Raw genomic sequence first — 23,894 nt, 5'->3', positions numbered from 1 at the left:
ATGCAGCCTGGGGACTTATCGCAAGGTTACAGGGGTTTTCCGACCATGGTATCTCCATTACTTTTTTAGATGCCTCAGGCATCGTGGAACTTGTGACAGAGCAGTTTTACGTATTAGGTTTTCCGATCAGATCCTACCCCACAGCTGATTTACGCCAGTCGTTCACCAACAGCGGGCGTATTGTCACCGTCAGTCACGCAGTACCCTCGCCAACCGCCTTTGTTTCCTTATAGTTTCTTGACGCGTACGCTATTTAAGTTCTATACACTGTGAGTAATGGAAGTAATCACAACGGAAGAGAAGCCATGCCTTCTCAAGGATAGTCATCGCTAGCGCAATCACGAAAAGTATGATAAGTATACGAATTTTTTGTGCGTGAATTCCGAACAGAGCAAACGCGAGGCTGTTTAAGAATTACAAATGGCAGAATCAGGCCTAATCAGTAACATTCATTCCCATCTGACAAAGCAGAAGTGCAAATTAAGATGGCCCAGCGGTTCTGGGCGCTACAGTCTGGAACCGCGCGACCGCTACGGTCGCAGGTTCGAATCCTACCTCGGGCATGGATGTGTGTGATGTCCTTAAGTTAGTTAGGTTTAAGTAGTTCTAAGTTCTAGGGGACTGATGACCACAGCAGTTAAGTCCCATAGTGCTCAGACCCATTTGAACCATTTTTTGCAAATTAAGAAAAACATTGATAAGATTTCGTCGAAAATGTCTTAAATTTATGAGAACTCCTGCATTGTGTTAAGCAAGCAGAGAATCTATTGGAACGACGAAGAACCTTGGCACTAATTCAGAGATTCAACTGAGCGAAGATAATCTCAAAGTAACTGAAGATAATAATTTTTTGAGAACTGGCGATACGTGTGTTCCTGAGAAAAGTATCCTGGTGTTCGGCTGTGGAGAAAATCCAGAATTAAAATGGAACTGTTCTTATGGACAGGACAGTTGACAGTTCTGTGACAATTCAAAGTTCTGTACGCCATATACAAAAACATAGGAAGCACAGAAGAAGAGTCGAAGGTATTTCCTGTTTTATTTTCCTTGCTCTCAGACAAAAATCAAAATACACAAGAAATAATTTATTCTGGACTAATAAATAAGGCGTCTGGGTGGTAACCGAAAGCTGCAGTGCCAGACTGAAGTGTGTACAATTAAAGCAAAAAAATAGTGTTCCTGGAACATCCCTTTCCGGCTGCAATTTTCAGTGCAACCAGTTTGTGTGGGAGAAAATATAAGAATTGGGATTAACGGACGAATACAGGGATAGAGAAGAACTCCGATTGTTTTGTCACTTCTGAGCTGCAGCGGCACATCTTTTACGAAATAGTGTTGATAAAGCGCGGCTGGTAATAATAGAGGAAATGCCCAGTGGAAAATGGATGTAAAATCCTAGTATACCAGCTGAAATGTGGAATGTTTTTAACCTGCGGCACAGGACCACGAATGCTGTCGGAGATTGGCACAGGAAACTAAACTCCTCATTAAACCAAAAACACTCGAAAGTACGCTTTCCGATAAATAAGCTGGAGAAGGGAGCAGTAAATGTTGTTTTTGAAATTAAGAAAGCTTCCATTAGCCAGCTTCTTCAGAAAAGTAGAAAAAGATACGTAAATCTTGAGAAATGGAATTTAAGATGATATTTTAAATGTCTATCTTCATTACAAAAAAAAAATTGAGTGAGAAGGCAAAATTCGTAAAATAAGACAAGATGTTTAGTCATTTGCTGCAGTAATGCTGCAAAATGAGAAAAAGTTAAAAATAAAACATAGAAAATATATTTGAATATGTCTATGTACTAAGTACATAACCACCCCTAAGACTGATAAAATTTGAAGGAATTCCCTTATTACAAAACGGTCGACAACGCCTCCCCCAATATTGCGGCATCCTTTGATGGCCGGAAAGGCCAAGGCTAAAATATTTTTGGTCGGAATCACCGCCTTGACGACGGGTCGCAAGACCAGGTGAGAGGCGCGCCTATCCGTCGCTGGTGTGTGGAGGCCACGAAAAGCGCGGTATACCTTAGCTGAGTATGCCATGATTTCTTGTTTTGTTTGGTATTCTAGTCAGAAACTAACGATTTTGGAAGTTTGTATCCGTCAAATTATTAGTCGAACTGGCATAACCCGTTAACATGGTCGTTCGCAGACTGGGCAGCCGCAGTTTAAAAATTCTGTAAGGTACTGCTTGCGCTTAGGCTTTAGATGTGGAACTGCGCTTCCCCTATCGCGTGGTGGCCGTTCGCAATGCAACTCCCACCATGAACTTCGTCCCCTTGGGTTGGGTTGTTTTGGGGAAGGAGACCAGACAGCGAGGTAATCGGTCTCATCGGATTAGGAAACGATGGGGAAGAAAGTCGGCCGTGCCCTTTCAAAGGAACCATCCCGGCATTTGCCTGGAGCGATTTAGGGAAAACACGGAAAACCTAAATCAGGATGGCCAGAGGCGAGATTGAACCGTCGTCCTCCCGAATGCGAGTCCATTGTGCTAACCACTGCACCAAGTCCATTGTGCTAACCACTGCACCACCTTGCTCGGTCGTCGTCCCCGTCTCTGCTAGTCAGTTCGCTTATGCGGTGTTGCAGTAATTTCGTGCGTACTCCAGCATTCAGAAAGCTGTACAAGGGGAATAGCACCTGAGCTATCACGCAAAAACACGCGAAGTTTACTGCAGAGAAGCGGCCTAGTAGCCAGCCAGCAAGTAAGCCTATAAGCCGTCCTCATGCGGGACGAAGCTGGTAACGTTTAAGTGGACGCGGACGGGTCATCCGATCTCACGAAAGACAGCGCCATCGGCACACGGAACGAGCTGATTAATGTGATTTGCCCTCTCAGCGCTCTGCAGCGATGTTGTCGGCTTTATTTGGCTCTCAAACCACACCGTTTGTTTACGAAAACGGATGTGCGTGAAATAGCAGCGTTAATTCTGTCAGCGAATGACGTAAAGAAAAAAAAAGGAAAAAATCGGGCTTGAACGGCAATTTGCAGGAAGAGGAAAACCACATAATACTGTACAACGATCTGAGATACATAGTACAAGAAGTTATTGATTAACTCAAATGAATTTTCACTCCATCTGCGGTATTAAAATGAATAGAGTTAAGATATAATGTCTAATGTCAGATTGCGCATGCTTAATATCCATATTTCGCATTGACTACCAACATTTTGAAATAACGTACAACACACAGAGTTCTAGGTCAAGATTCGTTTCATAATTTCATTCGAATGGAGAAGAGATTTTTGGAAGCTGTTCACCGTCACTCAAAAACATGTTTACCGTCAAGACACAAACACGGACCAGGCCATAACCCAGATATACGCATATATATTTCACAGAAATTTCGTAATAGCAAAAACTTCCAGTGTGTAAGCCGTGTTTACATTCTGGTATAGTCTGGCAGTTCGTTAAGATTTCCGGCCATTGGGGCAACATTCCTGTTGTTCACTTTTGCAACAAGAATTGCAGCAAATACATTACTTATAACACGAGTAAATAACATCGACATCTGAGATATTACTTCTATTAAACGGATAATAAATACCTAAAATGATTTTGAAAACAAAAGGTGAAAAAAATATGTTTGGAAGGAGGTGGACGCGTATCAGCTACATTCACCTTCACAACTCCGAGGTCACAATCCTAACAGCTGTGTTACACTCCTGAAACAGAAACCGCGTGTCCGTATGTAGTGTAGACTGTCTGAAGACTGTATCTACAAAAACATCATTATTTGATATTTTACCCGTGATTTTATTACAACAAATTGTAGCTACGACGACGTGTTTTGGAGAGATCCTCACTTTGCTGATGCTTTTAAACAGTTTATGTACTGTATGAGAAAGAAAACCAATCAAATACGATGTTAAGCCATACGATATGGCGGCCCCATTGTTCTGCTAGTGACGTAAAACGATGTCGCATCACACTGAACACGATCCTCTCCAAGAGGTAAAAATCTGACACTCCAGGTTCCTTGTCTCCAGCTCCACAGTGTAGTGGAACGTGGAATTACACGCTACGACGTCACCAGCACTTCGTCCGATGCCAACGAGATATACGGGCCCCTGCAACAAGGCCCTTGCAACAACTTGTGGGCGACACACAAGTCGGCTTGTCCGTCACACTTCGCACGTGCTCGGCTCCGTGCAGGGCCCATGGGAAACCAATATTTAATTGAAAAGGTTGTAAGTAGGCTGTTTAGGTTTTTATTATGATAACGCCACGTAGCGCTCTGTATGAAAGTCACTGACTGTGCTGTGTGCAGCCTGTGGCTGGTTGGCATTGTTGCAATATTCGCCTGTGTAATGTTGGGCTGTTGAATGTGAACAGCGCTTAGCGTTGGGCAGTTGGAGGTGAGCCGCCAGCATTGGTGGATGTGGGGAGAGAGATGCCAGAGTTTTTAGCGGACGATCTGGACGTGTGTCCGTCAGAAAAAGGAAATATGTTTAATTGGATGTCACAAAATAATATAAATCTTTTATTTAGTTGGCAGTATTGGCGCTCGCTGTATTGCAGTAGTAATTCGAGTAACGAAGGTTTTTGTGAAGTAAGTGGTTCATGAACGGTATTGGTTATTGTTAGTCAGTGCCATTCTTTTGTAGGGATCCAGAATGCGATTTTCACTCTGCAGCGGAGTGTGCGCTGATATGAAACTTCCTGGCAGATTAAAACTGTGTGCCGGACCGAGACTCGAACTCGGGACCTTTGCCTTTCGCGGGCTAATGCTCTACCGAAGTACTGGCAGCAGTAAAGCTGTGAGGGCGAAGCGTGAGTCGTGCTTGGATAGCTCAGTTGGTGGTCCGGGCGAGATTGGCGGACACAGTTGCTGCCGAAACCCCCTCCATGCACCACGTGGTACGTGAACGCCAACGACGACGCAGGACATTGATCAGGGAACTAATCTCTGAAACTGGCCAGCAAGTTGTGCACCAGCGTGATATTGCGCATGTGTTTACCGACTATTTCCGCCAGTTATATGGACCTGTACATGTGAACCACGAGACACTACATGATGTCATCTCGGAAATGCCAGATAGAGGACCACCACTGGATGCAGAGACATTCATCACCGCGATAACAGAGGACGAGCTGACAGATGCAATTGCCAGGGGGGCTCCGAACAAGTCCCCAGGACAGGACGGCTTCCCAATTGAATTTTACCGCGCCTTTGCATACGTCATGGGACGGACCTGGATTCAGATGTACAACGAACTCCTGTTACCGCCGAATTCACGGAGGGTATCATCATCCCAATACCCAAACCACGCGGTGGCAGAAATCCAGGAGATTATAGACCACTCACTCTCTTGAACTGCGACTATAAGATTTTCGCGCGTATCCTTGGGGCTCGCCTGCGGTCTTCACTTTCTGATAGACTCCTCATAGATCAAACTTGCCTCGGCGGTAAGAGTAACGTACACACGGCGCTCGGTGACTACCGAGATATCATCGCATTAGCAGCGGCATGCCGAGTGCGTGGGGCACTCGTCGCTATTGACTCCGATCATGCATTCGACAGAGTGGATCATACCTTTTTGCATGCGGTGATGGGCAGATTGGGAATCCCACAGGCCTTCATCCTAGTGATCATGCGACTGTTACACGGCGTACGATCAAAGGTCTCGGTGAATGGGCGGGGCACTGACTACATTGTTATTTCAAGGTCAGTTCGTCAAGGTTGCCCCCTTTCGATATTTTTGTATGCAATGGCTTTGGAACCCTGTCTATATGGTCTCCGAAGACGGTTGGAGGGCGTGCCGTTGCCACAACTGACCTTTCATTGCCGCGCTTATGCTGATGATGTGATGCTGGTGGCACGGACAGGCGAAGAAGTACGTACGGCGTTGGCATGGATACAGCGATACGGGATGGCGGCAGGATGCGTGCTTAATCTACAAAAATCACGCTGCATGAATGTCGGTCGAGGATTACAACCGGGGGAGGAAGGCCCGCTCATCTTAGTTAAGACCATAAAATGCCTAGGTATTACGTTCCACACGGATGTGCAGCGGACAGCAGCGGATAACTACCGACGCATATTGAAGCTGATGCGGACAATGGTGCTGTTACAGAAATTAAGAGCGTTGGATATGATTCAGAGGGTGACCTATGTTAACGTATACCTAGCACCGAGACTCACTCACGTAGCGAATGTCCTGCCTTTAGCGCGCACAATGGCATCACGGATACAAGCAACTTTCGGAACCTACGTGAGTGTGGGACACCTGTTAAAGATCCGATACACAACGCTTACGCTCCCACCTGGAGAGGGTGGACTTGGTCTAGTGAACATATATGAAAAGGCACGGGCGTTATTCGTCAGTACGATTTTCCGACAGTGGCGCGGTCAATTTCGCAATATCTCGGGTGCGTTGGCCGATGTACTAGCGCCCACTTCAATGCTGCCCCCAGTCGATGTGGGCCATATTTCATCGAAGCTGTCACATTTCAAGTCTTTTTTTTTTTTGGAGCTTAGCTATGTCAGAGATTCCTTCCCAACAACACGACTACCGACGACGCGAGACGTATACCAACTCTTACTGCGCCGGTGCCCCAGGAATACCCTGGAAAAGAAGTACCCAGACAAGAACTGGCGACAGATATGGCGCGTTATACGGAACGTTTACCTCCCAACGTCGGTACGCTCAACATGGTATGTGGTGATAAATAGGAAGTTCGCAACGAAATCAACGGCGGCACGCGATTCATTTGGCAGACACTCCACTATGTTTAGGCTGCGCAACAGTGGACACTGATGAACATCGTTTAGCATGTAGTGGGACGGCTCCAGTGTGGCACTTGGCACAGCAGATATTGGCGTTCCTGTTACGCTCCGCCCCTCACACAATTTCATCAGACACGCTTTTTTTCCCCCAAGAATCTTATTTCCCGGTCCAAAAAACCAATGCAGTGACATGGGTGCGGGGAATGGTGGTGGGCTACGTGTATAACGAATCGGAAAAGGACAAAATTGATTTTTGACATTTTCTCCTGGATGGACACACGAAGCTGCAACAGCATAAGAAATATAGGCAAGACTTCGCTAATTACTTGCGACTTACATCTACCGACCCGCCGGCCAGATGGGGTGTGACGGGTGAGAGATGAGATAGACGAAGAAGCCGAGATAGACATCGATCACACTTACGGACCCTTAGTTAATTTCGAGAAGACGACCCAGTCTTACACCAACGTCTGGAGAACGAGTCGATAGATGGCTCTCTTGCTCTATCGAACGTCGGGTCGTGAGCAGGTGTCGCCCCCGACACGAATTTCATTTCATTGCTACCGGAGCATGTTTCTTTTGTATTTGTACTATCCGCAATTGTCTTCATGTCTTTCATTTGAGCATTTTCAGTTTTATTCATTTCCTTAATTAATTAAGTTCCTAATTAGCCACTATTTGTCAACATATGGTCTTTTTAGACACTATTTATGCGATAGTACAACAACATGTATGTCAGCAAAGGTGGTAAGCCAACATTGGATACAAAAAAAAAAGTTGGTAGAGCACTTGCCCGGGAAAGGCAAAGGTCCCGAGTTCGAGTCTCGGTCCGGCACACAGTTTTAATCTACCAGGAAGTTTCTTTTGTAGGGATGATTGACTAAAAATTGACTAAAAATAAGCAAAGAGAAAACTGTCTGAGTACGTTGTGTTTTACTTAGTTGTTTCTGTATCAAATAACGTAGTTTACCAGCACAGTCTTTCTTAATTTTTCAAAAGGGACGTTTCAAGGTGCCCCAGTAAAGTCTTAATTTTGACGTGTGACCTGCATGCATTTAAACACGCAGTCAAGTATTATTAAACTCGCCTGAAATAGGTACTCCCTCTCCGCCGGAGACTGCTACTTCCACTCTTAAGAACTGGAGCATCACTTGCTGTGACGTACGCGCCACAGCCTGTCTTTCTCTCGGGCCTCCTCCTCGTTCACGTCCCGTGAGAGGACGGCTTTTAGCGAATCTTAGCCTATGAGACGGGCGTGCAGACTGACCTCGAGCAGGAGGTTGGCGGGCCCCCGGGAGGCGAGCAGCGAGTAGAGCAGCAACAGCACTCCGTACGTGCCGCGCAGAGCCGACACGTGCGTCGCGAAGAAGTGACGCACCTCCGCGCGCGTCTCCAGGGGCAGCACCCGCAGCTCCTCGTGGAAGAAGTCGGGGCCCACGTACGCCTCTATCCCCTCCCCCTGCGTCGGCAGCTCCACCAGGATGTACGCGCGATCCGACAGGTCGTCCACCGCCTGCACACAGCAGCAGATGAAGGCGTCTGCGGACGATATTGCACAATTTGAGTATTTGTGTGTTACATGTTTGGTTAAATCTGTAAATCGTCAATTACAATAGCCTTATTTGTAATTTTTTGTAGGAACTGTTAGACTACACAAGGGGCGTTTCAAAGTCCGAGAGATGGCACCACCGGCGCATATCGAGGTCATGTTTAGTTAGTAGCATCTTTGAAAAGAATGCACGACAAGTTTCAGCCATATTGGTCTATTTCTTTGTGTTTGGCATTCGTGTGAATTAACGAAGTCGAGTGATTGTCAAAAAATGGACGAAAAAGAATTTCGTGTAGTGATTATACATTACTTTATGAAAGGTAAAACGCCTCAGGAGACTAAAGCACTCCGTCTTCAGGTCACAAGATCGCCGTGTCATCCTCAGCTGAGGATGCGGGTAGAAGGGGTGTGTGGTCAGCACACCGCTCTCCCGGTCGTTGGTTGGTTGGTTGTTTTGAGGTTTAAGAGACCAAACAGCAAGGTCATCAGTCCCTTGTTTCAAATATGCTCCATTCCGCTAATGGGACATCTCAGTAAAGTCAGAACAATAAAACGGAAAAAGGGAAAAAAGTAAAAGGGCAGTCACGTTGTCAGTGGTAAAAAAACAAAATGAGGGAAGTCGGCAAGAGAACGAACCCAACACTACGCTGAAGCAGCATAGGCAAGACCACCTGTGACTTAAAAGGTACAACTGCTATAATGTGGAAAGTACGTATGGGAATAGAAAGACTAACCAAGCCTTAAAAAAAAGGGTAAAAACAGAGTAAAAGGGGAAGAAAAGAGGATTTAGGTCAGGGAGGTGAATCGGGAATCTCCGAACACTGCCTACAGTGGGAGACACCCAAACACTCACCGCCCTGCCCCAACACCAGAGAGAGATTAAAAACCTTAAAACTGAGAATAAAAACCACTTTCCCAGAGGAAACCGAGAACCAGAGAGACCATCCGGGAATCGTCAGCCAACATCAAAGGCGAAGTGTGGGGGAGTCTGTACTTAGCACGCAGAGCCAAAAGAAGGGGGCATTCAACCAAAATGTGGGCTACTGACTGGAAGGCTCCACAACCACATAGTGGGGGTGGCTCATCACGCAAAAGAAAACCATGGGTCAGCCTGATATGGCCAATGCGGAGACGACACAGTGTGGTTGAGTCCTTTCGGGAGAGGCGAAAGGAAGAACGCCACGGGCCTGGTGTCACCTTAATTGTACGAAGTTTATTAGACAGGGGAGTAGCCTCCCAAGAATTGGCCCATGACTGTGCGAAGTGGGATTTGATGTGAAGCCGTAAATCCTCTGCAGGAGGGGTTACAGAAAAGGGGGGTAAGTAACTGCTCCCCCAGCCAAACGATCAGCGAGCTCATTACCCGGGATACCCGCATGGCCAGGGACCCAAAGGAAGTCAATGGAACAAGCAGCACGGTGAATATCAGCGAGATGGTCATGGATGGCAGAGACCAATGGATGGCGCGAAAAACACCGGTCAATAGCAAGAAGGCCACTCATCGAGTCCGTACATAACAAAACGCAGTTGTGTTGGGATTGTTTAATAAAGGTAAGGGCCTGGGAAATTGCCATCAATTCCGCAGTAAACACCCCACATGTAGGTGGCAGCAGATGACTTTCCGTTCCAACAGAGGACGTGAAGGCATACCCAACATAATCAGCAGATTTAGAGCCATCAGTGTAAAAAACAACAGCATCCCGAAACTCCCATAAAATTTGGCGGAAAAAGGACCGGAACACCACAGGGGGGATGGAATCTTTCGGACCTCGGCAGAGATCTCTCCAAATTCGAGGCCGAGGAACTAACCAAGGAGGGGTGGAGGGGAGGGAGTGAGGAAGACAGGACAAAGAAGGAAGCTGAAAATCACGGCAAAGAGAGGCAAGGCGCAGCCCAACGGGTAAACCCGCCCGAGGGCGGTAGTTGGGTGGGCGACGTCCATGGTCTGGGAACAGGATAGAATAGGAAGGATGAGTGGGAGAGGAACGGATAGTGAGTGCACAAGACACCAGAAGCTGGGACCGCCGAACAGAAAGGGGGGGGATCCCAGCTTCAACCAGGAGACTATCAACAGGGCTAGTAGGGAAGGCACCGGTGGCCAAACGGATACCACGATGGTGGACTGTATCCAGCACGTGCAGTGTGGAAGGAGCAGCTGAACCATAAACTTGACAACCATAGTCGAAGCGAGACAGAACTAGAGCACGATAAAGTCGGAGGAGGAGGGAACGATCCGCACCCCAAGAGGAGTGGGCAAGGAAGCGAAGGACATTGAGTTTACAGAAACATCCTACCTTCAGGAGCCTGATATGGGGCAGCCAAGTGAGCTTGTTGTCGAAAAGAAGACCCAGGAAACGAAACTGTGGGACCACAGGCAATCGTTGTGCAGCGAGATAGAGCTCTGGATCAGGGTGGATCGTAGTACAGCGACAGAAGTGGACCACTCGCGATTTTAAAGGAGAGAATTGAAACCCGTGTGAGAGGGTCCATGCAGAGGCACGCCGTATAGCCACCTGGAGCTGCCGTTCTGCAGATGCCATCGAGGAGGAACTAACCCAAATGCAGAAATCATCCACATACAGGGCAGGGGCGACCAAGGGACCGACAGAGGCCACAAGTCCATCGATAGCAATGAGGGAAAGAAGGACACTCAAGACAGAACCCTGTGGGATGGCCGTCTCCTGGGTCTGTGGAGAACTAAAAGCAGTACCAACTCGAACTCTGAACGACCGATGGATCAGGAACTGGCGGATAAAAATCGGGAGTGGGCCCCGAAGACCCCACTGATGAAGGGTAAGTAAGATGTGATGGCGCCAGGCCATGTCATAGGCCTTGCGAAGGTCAAAAAACACTGCAACCAAATGGCGGCGCTGGGAAAAAGCCTGCCGAACTGCGGATTCCAAGCGAAGTAAATGATTGATTGGAGATCGTCCCTCTCGAAAGCCACACTGGTAAGGGGACAATAGATCCCGAGATTCGAGGACCCAATTGAGCCGACGGGCTACCATCCATTCAAGTAACTTACAAACAACATTGGTCAAACTAATTGGTCGATAGCTGTCAACAGATAGGGTGTTCTTACCAGGCTTCAGGACAGGAACCACAATGCTATCCCTCCACTGAGAAGGGAAGTCACCCTGGAGCCAGATACAGTTAAACACCCGAAGAAGATGGTGCCGTTGTGGAGCACTGAGATGTTGAAGCAGTTGGTTATGAATGGAATCTGGGCCAGGAGCCGTATCATGAGAAGAAGATAGAGCAGAAAGAAATTCCCATTCAGTAAAAGGTTCGTTGTAAGATTCTGACTCACAGGTGGTGAAACATAAGGTGGGAGCTTCAGCCCGCTGTTTTTGATGAAGGAAAGCAGCTGGATAGGAGGCTGACGCTGATGCCACTGCAAAATGGGTCGCAAGATGTTCTGCAAGAACTAATGGGTCCGTACAAATGCCATCTGGGAGGTGAAGGTCTGGGAGGGTGGACTGCCGATGGCAACCTTGGAGAGAGCGAAGTGTAGCCCATACCCGTGACAGAGGGACAGCAGAACCAAGGGAAGAAACAAATCGTTCCCGTCATATCTGCTTGCTCTGTTTGATTAAATAATGGGCTTTAGCGCGAAGGCGTTTAAAGGTAGTAAGGCTGGCTACGGATGGGTGCCTCTTAAAGTGTTGCAAAGCTCGACGGCGATCACGGATGGCAATGGCAATGGCCGTACTCCACCACGAGACTTGCCGACGACGAAATGGTCCAGATGAGCGCGGGACAGCAAGGCTAGCAGCGCGAACAATCGCGTCAGACACGTCACGTAGGACGTCATCAATACAACCCGACAAAGAGGGAGAAAACACGACCTGTGCAGTGTATAGAGGCCAATCGGCGCGTTGGAAAGACCAACGAGGTAACCTGTCCATCAGGGAGTGGGAAGGGAGCGTGATAATCAACGGGAAATGGTCACTATCACAAAGGTCGTTGTGTGGCGACCAGTGTAATGAAGGGAGGAGAGAGGGAGAAGAAAGAGAAAGATCAATGGCAGAAAAGGTACCATGATCGGCACTGAAATGAGTAGGGGAGCCATCATTAAGAAGGCATAGGTCATGGTCAGCAATAATTTGGTCTATAATAAGACCTCGTCTAGATGGAAAGGCACTGCCCCACAAAGGATGATGAGCATTAAAATCCCCAAGGAGGAGGAAGGGAGGAGGAAGTTGCTGAAGAAGGGCGGTTAAGGCAGCAGGTGTAAGAGTCCTGTCAGGAGGGAGATAAAGATTGCAAACTGTGACTGCAGAGTCTAGGTGGACCCTAACAGCAACCGCTTCCAATGTAGTTTGAAGAGGAATCCATGTGCTAGCAATGTCGGTACGGACCAACGTACAAACGCCACCAGAAGCCCGAAGGGGTCCGACCCGATTTCGACAGAAAACACGGAACCCATGGAGGGTCGGTGAGTGAGCATCAGTAAAATGGGATTCCTGGAGGACCACACAAGCTGCAGAGTAGGACGAAAGAAGGGATTTCAATTCTGGAAGATGACGATAGTATCCATTACAATTCCATTGGAGAACCACAGAACGATGGGTTAAAAGGGGGCTGAACACGCTAAATCCAGCCATACCGCCGGGTCTCCACCTGTCACCGACAAGGAGGGGGCGACATCCATGAACGACAGGTCAGAATCCGGTTGTGAAGTCGGGGGAGGGACCTCTGGTGATATCAGAGGCTCTTTGTCCCGGGACTTATGTTTCTTCTTCTTTTCAGGCTGATATCGAGGAGGGCTGTGTGGCATAAAGGAGCCAGCTGCAGCAAGATCAGGAACAGAGAGAGACCGGGCGACCTGGGGGCCGACAGACCGCGGCTCTCGCGGTCGTCGCGCGGCAGCAGACCTTTGGCCTGGAAGGTGCTTGGAAGGGGCATCCCGGGAGAAGCGCCCTTGACCGGCAGACGCCGAAGGAGTGGGACACTTCTCCAGCTGGGGAGGGGGAGCAGCGCCCATAGGAGAAGGTGTGGGAGCCGCAGGGGATGGAGGGAGGAGAGGGGTACGGGATGGGGGTAAGGAAGGGGGAGGAAGGGGTGAAGATGTAATCAAGGCGTAACTAGATGTCATGGACACAGGGTGAAGTCGTGCATATTTCTTACAGGCCTCTGTGTAGGTTAAACGATCGAGGGACTTATACTCCTGTATCTTTTATTTCCTTCTTATATACTGGGCAATCTGGTGAACGTGGAGAATGACTACCATGACAATTTACACATACAGGAGGGGGAACACAGGGACTCCCCTCATGGAGTGGACGTCCACAGTCACCACAGAGAGGGGCCTGGGAACTGCAGGAAGACATGTGGCTAAAACGCAAGCACTTGAAACACCTCATAGGAGGTGGGATGTACAGCTTCACATCACAGCGATAGACCATAATCTTAACTTTCTCAGGGAGGGTATCCCCTTCAAAGGCCAGGATAAAGGCACCAGTATCAATACGATTGTCTTTAGGACCCTTCTGAACACGCCGAACAAAGTGAACACCCCGCAGTCCGAGATCGTCCCGAAGTTCCTCATCAGTTTGAAGGATGAGGTCCCTGTGAAAAATCACACCTTGTACCATATTTAGAGACTGGTGGGGGGTAATGGACACAGGAATTGTGCCAAGATGGGTACAGGCACGAAGGGCCGCAGATTGGGCAGCTGAAATAGTTTTTATCAGCAACGAACCCGACCGCATCTTGCTCAGGGAGTCCACTTCGCCAAACTTGTCTTCAATGTGTTCCACGAAGAATAAAGGTTTGACACTGGTGAAAGTATCTCCATCAGTCCTGGTGCAAACTAGATAACGGGGGAAAGGTTTTTCCCCTAGACGACGGGCCTGACCCTCTTCCCAGGGGGTAGCCATGGAAGGGAAGGCCGAAGGGGCAAGAGAAGCAGCACCTGAGGAATCAGTTCCACTCAGAGAGACGGCCACAGAAGAATGGCCAGAGTTCTGGACCCGTATGCGTTTCATTTGCGTAGCGTCCGCCCTGATACCACCCACTCCGATCAGGGGCTCTCCTCACTGGCGCCACCCAGCCACAGCAAGGGCCGTCTGGCACGGCGGCCATTGCCGGGAGTTCCGATGCTCCAGGATGACGAGCAACCACTCCAAGGCATGCATGAGGAGGTCACAGCTCAGGTATCAGAAGTGTGATCCCTGTGTGTTCAGGGGGCTCAACCAAAAGGGTACATAGCGACCCCACCACATGGGCTGGCTACCGTGCTGGCTATGCACCCTAGTATCAGACAACGACGTGAAAGAAAAGGTGGAATGTACTAGGAGGGCGCATGTCGGAGACACTAGGTAAGGTGCTCTTCCCCAAATGGCTCACGCTACGGAGGAGAAATTTTGTAATGGAGGTCAAACCCCAGAGGGGGACCAATGAATGCCAAAAGGAGGAGATGATTATGCAACAAAGCCGAATTGGAAAACCAACAGAACCAGGAGGATAGCGGGGCCAACATAAGCAGGGACACCAAGAGAGGGAGAGGAGAGGGCGAGGGGAAAGGAGCAAGGAGGGGAAAGGATGAGAAGGGAAAGGAAATGCAGCCCTGGAGAGAAAGAAGGCTGCCTGGGGGGTCTCCCGGTCGTTATGATGGTTTTCTGTCACTGGAGCCGCTACTATTCGGTCGCGTAGCTTCTCAATTGGCATCACGAGGTTGAGTGCAACCCGAAAAATGGCAACAGCGCATGGCGGTCCGGATGGTCACCCACCCAAGTGCCAGCAACGCCCGACAGCGCTTAACTTCCATGATCTGACGGGAACCGGTGTATCCACTCCAGCAAGGCCGTTGCCTTCAGGAGATTAAAGAGAAGCTTGATAAACATTACGGTGACTCTGCACCTTCGATTAGAACAGTTTATAAGTGATTTCAAAATTTTCGGCGTGGCCATATGGGCACAACTGATGCTGAACGTTCTGGACGCCCTGTGGAGATTACGAATCCGGAAATCATTGATAAAAGCCATGATATGGTGATGGATGACAGAAGAGTTAAGGTGCGTGAGATTGCTAGTGCTGTGGGAATCTCGAATGAACGGGTACATAATATTATAATATTTTGCGTAAACATTTGGACATGAGAAAGCTATCCGCAAGATGGGCTCCGCTATTGCTCACGCTTGACCAGAAACGGGATCGTGTGAAGTGCTGCAAGGATGGTTTGCAGCAGTTCAGGAAGAATCTGTAGGACTTTAAGCGTCGTTTCGTCACAGTGGATGAAACATGGATACATTACTATACTTCTGAGACCAAACAACAATCTAAACAATGTGTTATCAAGGGAGAATCTGCACCAAAAAAGGCGAAGGCCATTCCTTCGTCCGGAAAGGTTATGGTGACTGTCTTTTGGGATTCGCAAGGGATAATCCTCATCGACTACCTGGAAAAGGTGAAACTCTTACAGGTACATATTATTCATCGTTATTTGACCGTTTGAAAACCGAGCTGCAAGAACAACGCCGGCGACTGGACCACAAAAACGTCCTTTTTGATGACGACAATGCACCAGCACACACCTCAGCAGTTGTGGTCGTAAAATGATTGGAAACATGTTTCACATCCCCCCTATTCTCCAGACATGGCTCTCTCGGACTGCTATTTATTCCCCAATTTGAAGAAATGGCAGGCAGGATAAAGAATATATTTAAACGAGGAGGTGATTGCAGCAACTAATAGTTAGTTTGAAGACTTGGACAGTTCCTATTATTCGGAAGGTATCAACAAATTAGAACAGTGTTGGAAGAAGTGTATAAGTGTAAAAGGAGACCATGTCGAAAAAAAAAGCTTTACCCCAAACACGTAAGTACTTTTTATTTTTGCACAGACTTTTCAAACGCCCCTCGTATTACACTGACAAGCCAAAACATTATGACCACTGCCCACAGCGACGTTGGATGCCGCCTGGTGGCGTTGTGGTCACCTGATGCGGGAACAGAAGTATGTTAGCGGAGCAGACACGCTGGGGATCACCCCAGCGCAGATATCGGCTGCAAGTGGGGAAATCATTTCAGATAAGCGACTTTGACAAAGGGCAAATTGTGATTAAGCAAAGTCTGTGAACGAGTATCTCGAAAGCGGGACGCTGGTCGAATGTTCACGTGCAACGCACGAGAAATACAGCGTGTGGTCAAAGGGACTTCCATTCGTCAGCGCCATCTACCGTGGCAACGACGTATTTCCGGACACATTTTATAGCACTCCTGGTATGCCATTTGAAAAAATAAAAAAAAAAATAATAAAAAAAAATCTTGATAAGTCGCAGAAAAAGTTTACTTGTAACATTGTCCCTACTATTGTGGGTTAGCACCGTCTTTATCAAAAAGTTAGTGGAAAAGTTTTGAGAGCAAATATGTGGCTCTTACTATCTTGCATCAGAGAGTAGTTAAGGTAAACATATTTCTGGAAATTGAAGCTGGGACCAATATTATAACTGCTCATTGCTCCAAATGCAGCAATGTTCTGCAATTGTTATACATTATTAAAGCCTACAACGAAATAAATAGTACGCACCAAATGATGATATAACAAGAAGAATTTAACACATAGGCAAATTCACAGTTACCGTATAATTATAATATACTTAAATCTTAGAAGTTAGTAGACAGGACACAACTACTACTTAGCTAACTACACACAGCTTTTAGCACCCAGTTGTTCATGCCACCATACTTCTGCGATAATGAATTTCATTCATCAGATATATGCTTCCCTTTAAGTTTAAGAAGTCATAGAATTCTGAACTACTGTATTTGAAATTAGTTTTCACCATCGTTATTGTTTTCGAAGTCTGTAGTTTAAATTGAGTTTTTATGTACATACGTTAATCATCAAAGAAAATACACGTTCGACTGCTGCAGTTGGACCAGGAACAAATAACGCAAACTCCACAGTGTTAGAAATATTGTCATAAGATATACCTTTGAATGTGAAGTCTCAAACATCTGTACCCAAGGAATTTCAACAACAGTTTTTTCTATGCTCCATTTCTCAATTTGTCGAGATGTGACAAACGGCTGCATGTTAAAACGTTCCAGTAACAAGTCATTGTCTTTAATTTTGCAGTTTGATAACACATTTGCAAGAGACTCTTAGCGCGTTTGTACCTCATCCGGCGTAGGTATATAGTCCAAATGACCCCATTGTAGTATGAAAATGCATTAAAATGGACCGTACACTGTTCAGTGTATTACGCACTGTTATCATAAAATTCACATACGGTGTCGGTAAAATTAATATCTACGTCAGATTTAAGTATGTTTAAAGCACTTCATACAAAGTGTGGCACGAATCTTATTTCTCGTTTTCCTGTCATATTGATTCTTAAATCGTGAAATGTTCCTCTGCTCCTTATTTGCAGGGATAAGTTATTTTATTGTAATTTTCAAACAGTAATTTCATATATAGGAAGCTGACTTTCGAAAAACTACATGGCACCGATTGGGAGTAAGAAAGCTCTTTCGAGTGAATGAATATCAAAAATAATAGCTGGGCTAAGCTCTTTGGAGCGGGTGTGTGTGTTTACTCATTGCGCTCGTAAATATAGGTGTTTTCTCGTGGAAAAACAATTTGTTAAGGCAATATTATAGCTTAAATAAGTACATTAGTATCTATTGTGATCTATGTATTGAAGGTGTCACTTTTACTTGCGAAGTTCTCGTGAAAAAATAACTGTTATAAAGTGCAAGCCGTTAGCGTGTGTGTTTACTCAGCGCGCTCGTAAATATAGGTGTTTACTCGTGGAAAAACAATTTATTAAGGCAATACTGTAGCTCAAATAAATAAATTAGTATCTATTGTGGGAAATACGGAAGCGTCCGATCCCACCCGTCTGCTTTGACCCATGACGTCACAAATGTGGCGGAAACAAAAACAAACACACACACTTTCCACAAGAAGCCTAATGACACTAACGGGACAAGCGCGGGAAATGGGGTGTTTTGGGTGGGGGGCAAACTAAATATAAACAAATTTAGACGCCTTGCGTAGCTACAACGTGTAAGTGAAGACAGCCATGCATGAATACCCACCCACCTCCCCAGGGGTCGTAACCCCTGCAACCCATAGAAGATAAAGATGCTTCAGTAGCTGATTAGTGTTTTTTGTCTTTTTAAAAAAAATCTCACGGGATAGAACGAACAGATCAGAAAGATAAATGTAATACACTAAAACAGAAATTCGAGGAAACAGATAATTAAAATAAGTAGTAAGTGTTTTTAAATTTAAAAAAAAAATCTTACGAGATAGAACGAACAGATCAGAAAAGTAAATAAAATAAGATAAAACAGAACTGGAGACAGCCACACTCAAACCAAACTCCGCGCCGTCATGACGTCACACACAACACCCTTACGTCACGGGTCAAAGCCGACGCGTGGGATCGGACGCTTCTGTCGACGCCTATTATGATCTACATATTGAAGGTTTCGGTTTTTCTTGTGTAGTTTTCGTGAAAACATAACTGTTCTAAAGTGCAAGACTTTGGCGTGGGTTCGGTATCGTTGTTGACCGCAGTAAGTTATGTAATTATTCAATAATTTCCGGGTAGTGTCCGTGTAGCTTTATTGTAGAGTATCGTACTGGTATAGTTTCCATTTGGCTGTTGTTTTCTGTGTTTCTATACTTCCGTACAGTTAATTTTCCATATTGTGCAGTAAAGTCGTTGAGTGGTGTTTCTGTTTCCATTAGAGTATTTATACATAATTCAGTGATAGCGCCTGTTCAAATTTGTCTTTAGAAAATATCGAGCCTCTTCAGTTTCTTACTCGTTTCGTGATTTCCGTCACTATGACCTACGCCAGCAATTAACTCCGCGCTGTTTGCATACGCCTGCTGCTACATTCGCCTGACGTCCAGATGTTCTCTGCTCATCTCACCGCAAGCAAGTTACTTTCTGCTAATTATTAATTGGTGTAGGGGAATTGTTTGTAGTGTAATTTGTATTGTTTGTATTTGTGTTGTTTGTTTGTAGTGTAATTTGTATTGTTTAACCTGCCGTCATGTGTGACAAATGTGGATGTTGTAAATTAGTGAGCACGGGAGTAAAAGTCAGGATTGTGGGTTTGTGTTTCACTGGGGAGATTGTAGCGGGGAAGCTGTTATAGTGCCAGATGAGGCTCGTCAATGGAGTTGTAGATTATGTAGCCGTGACAAGAAAATCTTGGAAAAAGATTTGTCCCTTCAGGCTGAACTAGAAATTGTGTAGTTTGAATTAGACAGGTTAAAGGGGGAAAGAGACAATGAGAGCTGGGAACAGGTAACAAGTCGTAGTCATAAGGAGAAAACCTCAGAAATCACTTTTCAGATTCCAGTGAGCAATAAGTTTGATTTGTTACCTGAAGTAGAAGAGCCTCAAACAGTTTTTGAGCAAAGTAGGGTGTAGCAGACTCGTAGTAACAATTGTAATGCTAGGTCGGGAGTAAAGTCAAGCAGAAAGAAAAGAGTCCTCCTGTTAGGTAGCAGTCACGGGAGAGGTGTAAGCCAATTGCTACAGGATAGGCTAGGAGTCGAGTACCAGGTCACAAGCATTGTGAAACCTAGTGCTAAGCTTAGCCAGGTTACAGAAAACCTAGGGGACTTGTGCAAAGATTTTGATGGCGAGGACCATGTTCTTATAGTAGGAGGAGCAGGAAACAGCCTGGTTAGCAATTCAGACTATAGTATTAGGTGTGACCTGGAAGTAATAGGTGCAGCAACAGCTCACACTCATATGGGGTTTGTGGATGTTTTGCAGCGCCATGACTAGTCCTGGGTTAATACGGCTGTCAACCGTGTTAACAGAGAGCTTGAGGGGGGGGGGGGTGTTACTGTTGCAGAAACTAAATCTCATATCTGTGCTGTGCCTGCTGATGCAATTGGGAGGTGTGGTTACACTAGTCATGGCCTGCACCTAAATAGGAGGGGGACAGATGGATAAGTTGATCTTCTTCCAGAAAATGTAAGGGGGGCCCAAATGCACCCAAGAAAAAATACCTGTGATAACTGGAGTCAGAGGGACACATTTTTTAGGTTTAGAGTCAGGTTACAGAGAGAGAGTATTGAAAGAGATTAAAAAAGAACAGTGTCATAATGTCTGTAACAGTATCCAAAGAAATAAAATTTGTGTGTTTCATCAGAACATTAGAGGACTGAAAAATAAGATAGATGAGCTTCTTGTATGCCTAGAAAATGGGGTAAATTCTTAAGGTATAGATGTTTTTGGTCTCTCTGAACACCACGTTACCGCAGGGATGGAGAAGTTAAATTTAAGGGATTACAGATTAGCATCTTATTCATGTAGAGTCAACATGGAAAAAGGAGGAGCTGCTACTTAGATAAAAACTGGACACAAAGTCAAAAATATTGCAACAAATAGTTTTTGTGTAGATCCGATCCTTGAAGCATATGCTTGTGAGTTGCTACTGCAGTATACTTCTATAGTAATTGTAACAATCTACAGATCCCCTCAAGGTAAGTTTCAGCTATTCATGAAAAATCTTGAGGCATTATTGAGCTACCTGTCAGACAAAAAGCAGCAGTTAGTGGTTTGTGGTGATTTTAATGTTGTTGTTGTTGTGGTCTTCAGTCCTGAACTGGTTTGATGCAGCTCTCCATGCTACTCTATCCTGTGCAAGCTTCTTCATCTCCCAGTACCTACTGCAACCTACATCCTTCTGAATCTGCTTAGTGTATTCATCTCTTGGTCTCCCTCTACGATTTTTACCCTCCACGTTGCCCTCCAATACTAAATTGGTGATCCCTTGATGCCTCAGAACATGTCCTACCAACCGATCCCTTCTTCTAGTTAAGTTGTGCCACAAACTTCTCTTCTCCCCAATCCTATTCAATACCTCCTCATTAGTTATATGATCTACCAATCTAATCTTCAGCATTCTTCTGTAGCACCACATTTCGAAAGCTTCTATTCTCTTCTTGTCCAAACTATTAATCGTCCATGTTTCACTTCCATGCATGGCTACACTCCATACAAATACTTTCAGAAACGACTTCCTGACACTTAAATCAATACTCGATGTTACAAATTTCTCTTCTTCAGAAACGCTTTCCTTGCCATTGCCAGTCTACATTTTATATCATCTCTACTTCGACCATCATCAGTTATTTTGCTCCCCAAATAGCAAACCTCCTTTACTACTTTAAGTGTCTCATTTCCTAATCTAATTCCTTCAGCATCACCCGACTTAATTCGACTACATTCCATTATCCTCGTTTTGCTTTTGTTGATGTTCATCTTATATCCTCCTTTCAAGACACTGTCCATTCTTGTCATCGGCAAACCTCAAAGTTTTTATTTCTTCTCCATGGATTTTAATACCTACTCCGAATTTTTTTTTGTTTCCTTTACTGCGTGCTCAATATACAGATTGAATAACATCGGGGAGAGGCTACAACCCTGTCTCACTCCCTTCCCAACCCCTGACTCCCTTTTATGTTGCCGGCCGGCGTGGCCGAGCGGTTCTAGGCACTACGGTCTGGAACCGGGCGACCGCTACTGTCGCAGGTTCGAATCCTGCCTGGGGCATGGATGTGTGTGATGTCCTTAGGTTAGTTATGTTTAAGTAGTTCTATGTTCTAGGGGACTGATGACCTTAGAAGTTAAGTCCCATAGTGCTCAGAGCCATTTGAACCAATCCTTTCATGTCCCTCGACTCTTATAACTGCCATTTGGTTTCTGTACAAATTGTAAATAGCCTTTAGCTCCCTGTATTTTACCCGTGCCACCTTCAGAATTTGAAAGAGAGTATTCCAGTCAACATTGCCAAAAGCATTCTCTAAGTCTACTAATGCTAGAAACGTAAATTTGCTTTTACTTTCTAAGATAAGTCGTAGGGTCAGTATTGCCTCACGTGTTCCAATATTTCTACGGAAAACAAACTGATCTTACCCGAGGTCAGCTTCTACCAGTTTTTCCATTCGTCTGTAAAGAATTCGCTTTATTATTTTGAAGCCGTGACTTATTAAATTGATAGTTCGGTAATTTTCACATTTGTCAACACCTGCTTTCTTTGGGATTGGAATTATTATATTCTTCTTGAAGTCTGAGGGTATCTCGCCTGTCTCATACATCTTGCTCACCAGATGGTAAGAGTTTTGTCAGGACTGTCCCCACCCCCAAGGCTGTCAGTAGCTCTAATGGAATGTTGTCTACTTCTGGGGCCTTGTTTTGACTGAGGTCTTTCAGTGCTCTGTCAAACTCTTCACACAGTATCATATATCCCATTTCATCTTCATCTACATCCTCTTCCATTTTCATAATATTGTCCTCAAGTACGTCGCCCTTGTGTAGACCCTCTATATACTCCTTCCACATTTCTGCTTCCCTTTTTAGCTTAGAACTGGGTTTCCATCTTAGCTCTTGATATTCATACAAGTGGTTCTCTTTTCTCCAAAGGTCTCTTTAATTTTCCTGTAGGCAGTATCTAACTTACCCCTCGTGAGATACGCCTCTACATCCTTACATTTGTCCTCTGGCCATCCCTGCTTACCCATTTTCACTTCCTGTCGATCTCATTTTTGAGACGTTTGCATTCCTTTTTGCCTGTTTCATTTACTGCATTTTTATATTTTCTCCTTTCATCAATTAAATTCAATATTTCTTCTGTTACCCATGGATTTCTACTAGCCCTCGTCTTCTTACCTACATGATCCTCTGCTGCTTTCACTACTTCATCCCTCTAAACTACCCATTCTTCTTCTACTGTATTTCTTTCCCCCATTCCTGTCAATTGTTCCCTTATGCTCTCCCTGAAACTCTGTACAACCTCTGGTTCTTTCAGTTTATCCAGGTCCCATCTCCTTAAATTCCTAGCTTTTTGCAGTTTCTTCAGTTTTAATCTACAGTTCATAACCAGTAGATTGTGATCAGAGGCCACATCTGCCCCTGCAAATGTCTTACAATTTAAAACCTGGTTCCTAAATCTCTGTCTTACCATTACACGATCTATCTGATACCTTCTAGTATCTCCAGGCTTCTTCCATGTAAACAACCTTCTTTTATGATTCTTGAATCAAGTGTTAGGTATGATTAAGTTATGCTCTGTGCAAAATTCTACCAGGCGGCTACCTCTTTCATTTCTTCCCCCCAACCCATATTCACCAACTACGTTTCCTTCTCTCCCTTTTTCCTACTGTCTAATTCCAGTCACCCATGACTATTAAATTTTCGTCTTCCTTCACTATCTGAATAATTTCTTTTACCTTATCATACATTCCATCAATTTCATCGTCAGCTGCAGAGCTAGTTTGCATATAAACTTGTACTACTGTAGTAGATGTGGACTTCGTGTCTATCTTGGCGACAATAATGCTTTCACTATGCTGTTTGTAGTAGCCTACCCACACTCAAATTTTTTTATTCATTATTAAACCTACTCCTGCGTTACCCCTATTTGATTTTGTATTTATAGCCCTGTATTCACCTGACCAAAAGTCTTGTTCCTCCTGCCACCGAACTTCACTAATTCCCACTATATCTAACTTTAACCTAACCATTACCCTTTTTAAATTTTCTAACCTACCTGCCCGATAAAGGGATCTGACATTGCACGCTCCGATCCGTAGAACGCGTTTTCTTTCTCCTGATAACGACGTCC

The 23,894-nt window shown here is 45.5% G+C and overlaps 1 protein-coding gene across 1 annotated transcript in view; it reads right to left on the bottom strand.

The window, feature by feature from the left end:
• The window catches only part of LOC124622871 (ubiquitin carboxyl-terminal hydrolase MINDY-3 homolog), a 130,940-nt gene that overhangs the window by 73,802 nt on the left and 33,244 nt on the right, over positions 1 to 23,894 (bottom strand). The window contains exons 3-4 of the mRNA XM_047148665.1: positions 8,494 to 8,543; positions 8,002 to 8,164 (exon numbers count right to left, since the gene is read on the bottom strand). Coding sequence (XP_047004621.1) covers positions 8,002 to 8,164; positions 8,494 to 8,543 — 213 coding nt within the window. The remainder of the gene's footprint in view (positions 1 to 8,001; positions 8,165 to 8,493; positions 8,544 to 23,894) is intronic.

This window comes from Schistocerca americana, chromosome 7 (genome assembly GCF_021461395.2).
Source record: "Schistocerca americana isolate TAMUIC-IGC-003095 chromosome 7, iqSchAmer2.1, whole genome shotgun sequence".
Classification (NCBI taxonomy): Eukaryota; Metazoa; Arthropoda; class Insecta; order Orthoptera; family Acrididae; genus Schistocerca; species Schistocerca americana.
The sequence above is the reverse complement of the archived record's forward strand: the minus strand, read 5'-3'. Positions and strand labels throughout refer to the sequence as shown.